General features: G+C 34.3%; 1 protein-coding gene across 1 annotated transcript; it reads right to left on the bottom strand.

Annotated features, from left to right (window-relative positions):
• Window positions 1-1,068: 1,068 nt before the first annotated feature.
• LOC117114784 (zinc finger SWIM domain-containing protein 4-like) lies at window positions 1,069-2,020 on the bottom strand. The gene is made up of 2 exons (XM_033258481.1): window positions 1,719-2,020; window positions 1,069-1,224 (listed from the first exon to the last, which is right to left on the bottom strand). Exons 1-2 carry the CDS (start codon window positions 1,849-1,851, stop codon window positions 1,085-1,087), a joined length of 273 nt encoding a protein of 90 aa, XP_033114372.1. The 5' UTR covers window positions 1,852-2,020; the 3' UTR covers window positions 1,069-1,084.
• Between the last annotated feature and the right edge of the window lie 26 nt (window positions 2,021-2,046).

Genomic DNA, 2,046 nt, shown 5'->3' with positions numbered 1-2,046 from the left:
AGAAGCATGTACATCCTACAGACAATTATCTTGACAGATTTCTTTGAAAATAGTATTCTCAAAACGCGACTACATCCACAAGCGACAGAGAGCATGACGGCGTAGGCTGGTTTTTGGCTGATGAGTATCAAAAATTGAGAATGCTGAACTAAATCCCTATTCCAATGAAATTCCTAAATGTGGTCTTTAGTATTTTAACTCACTTAGTGTAACTAATTTGTTGCTATGGTACACCCATAAGCACAATAACTGCAGGCTGAATGACTTGTGTAACAGGTACTTTTAAAGACTACTGGTGTTTATATTACAGTAACATGTTTGTTGCATGCTGGTTTCACCAGTAACATCTATAGATGACGATATTAGCTAGAATTACTTTTTTTAAACTTCGCAGTAATAGCAGAGCCTTACTGCGGTGTAATTTTCCACAAAATATGTACTACTGATGTTGGCAAAATAGCTTCACAAAATAGAAGGTGCTACCTATAACACCAAGGAAGTGGTTACCGCAATGTGACCAAGGATAACTTTTTGCAGATTTTTTATATACAGTAGTACCAATTCTACCATTAAATTACATAAAGAAAGAGAATCCTAGGAATCTTTACCTAATGTTTAAAAGAAGTGTAAAATATCACTTAATTGCGTTTGTAGCTGTTTTGGCAGTTTGCTATTTATGATATAATGTTCATGTTTGTTTCTAGGCCATACAATAACTGTAATGCTACCTAAATTAGAATTGACATTTGACAGGCATTACTTTAATAAATCAGGTTCTCTTTATATGAGAGGGCATTTCTCCACAATACCCCACAGTTAAGACTATTTCTAATAGGCTCTTCCTTTCATTTCATTTATTTTCTCTCATAAAACAAGTTTAAACAAAACAAAAATTACAATTGAAAATGGTGCTGAGACTGGATTCCAAAAAAGTCTATCAAAGTTAGTCTACCTGAACATCACTTTAAACAAAAAACATTCAACATATTTACAAAGAGTTAGAATATATATATAAATATAAATTTAAAATTCTCGAAAATACACATCTAATATTTGTATATATAAGACAATAAATAACAGATAATTACCTCATTGCCCTAAGCCCAACTCTATAGGCTAAGTTCTGGTTGTATTGTAACAGCACCTTGAACAAGTAATGACCAAAGGAATGCATTGGTACACTCTGAGGTGGTATGGGAATCCCTAGTCCACTTGATGGTCCTCCTGAAATAATAAGAGCCAAGTAATTATGAAGACTGTAATGGATTTGGCACTTGTTGCAATCCATGTACTTCATGATGCTTATTGAAAACCAATCTGTGATGGCATGGATTTGTGATATCACAGTTTTATGATCTTGTTTCGTGATTTCATGATTAGGACATCATTACAAAAATCATGACTTTTTTAAACCAGTGATATTTTTCATTTTCATTAAAAATGTAACACAAGACTCAAAATAAGTAAGTTGTTTATGAAGCCAACGACTAATGCCTAAACTCAGGTTGACTGTTATTGAATTTAAGTGATGCTCGTTCAGGAAACTCGCAACTTAAGATTTCTTCCTGCCTTCAGTGTGGTAAAGTTTTCCAGTTTAAAAGAGATTTAAAAAAATTGATAGCTTTCCACTACACAATATCAATTGTTTTTCCACATTTGCAATTATTTAACATTTGACATGTGCTCTTTGGGGACAATTCATGTTTGATGTAGCTTACCATCAATCAGTAATGAAGCTTGTTTCTGGAGTACAGAGACTAGTCTGGAATCCATTGTTATTTCCCTGTGTTTTGCAATAAGTTCCTCTTCAGCTTTGCAAGATTTGTCCTGGGCATAGACACCATGTGGCATGACTCTCTGTTGGCCAAGGCCTATTAGCACTACCTCATAAGCTAGTGTGAGGTAGGTCTCATCTGCATTTGATCCTGGTACTGGGATGTGCTGATAGCTTGGAGGTTGTGATCCTGAACTACTGGGTTCCGATTCATCTGAAATTAAATCATGTTAAATATTGCTGAATGTTTCCTAAACAATATACAATCTACT

This window comes from Anneissia japonica, unplaced genomic scaffold (genome assembly GCF_011630105.1).
Source record: "Anneissia japonica isolate Jap-2015-1 unplaced genomic scaffold, ASM1163010v1 scaffold290733_len2046_cov342_single, whole genome shotgun sequence".
Classification (NCBI taxonomy): Eukaryota; Metazoa; Echinodermata; class Crinoidea; order Comatulida; family Comatulidae; genus Anneissia; species Anneissia japonica.
Note: the sequence above shows the minus strand (reverse complement) of the source record. Positions and strands in the feature narration are given on the sequence as shown.

What these genes read in the sequence shown, in the direction of transcription:
- LOC117114784 (XM_033258481.1), bottom strand. Translation starts at nt 1,851, where the DNA reads ATGCCACATGGTGTCTATGCCCAGGACAAATCTTGCAAAGCTGAAGAG. An exon ending in AGCTTCATTACTGATTGATG is followed by an intron (nt 1,225 to 1,718) that starts GTAAGCTACATC and finishes TTATTATTTCAG; the next exon opens with GAGGACCATCAAGTGGACTA.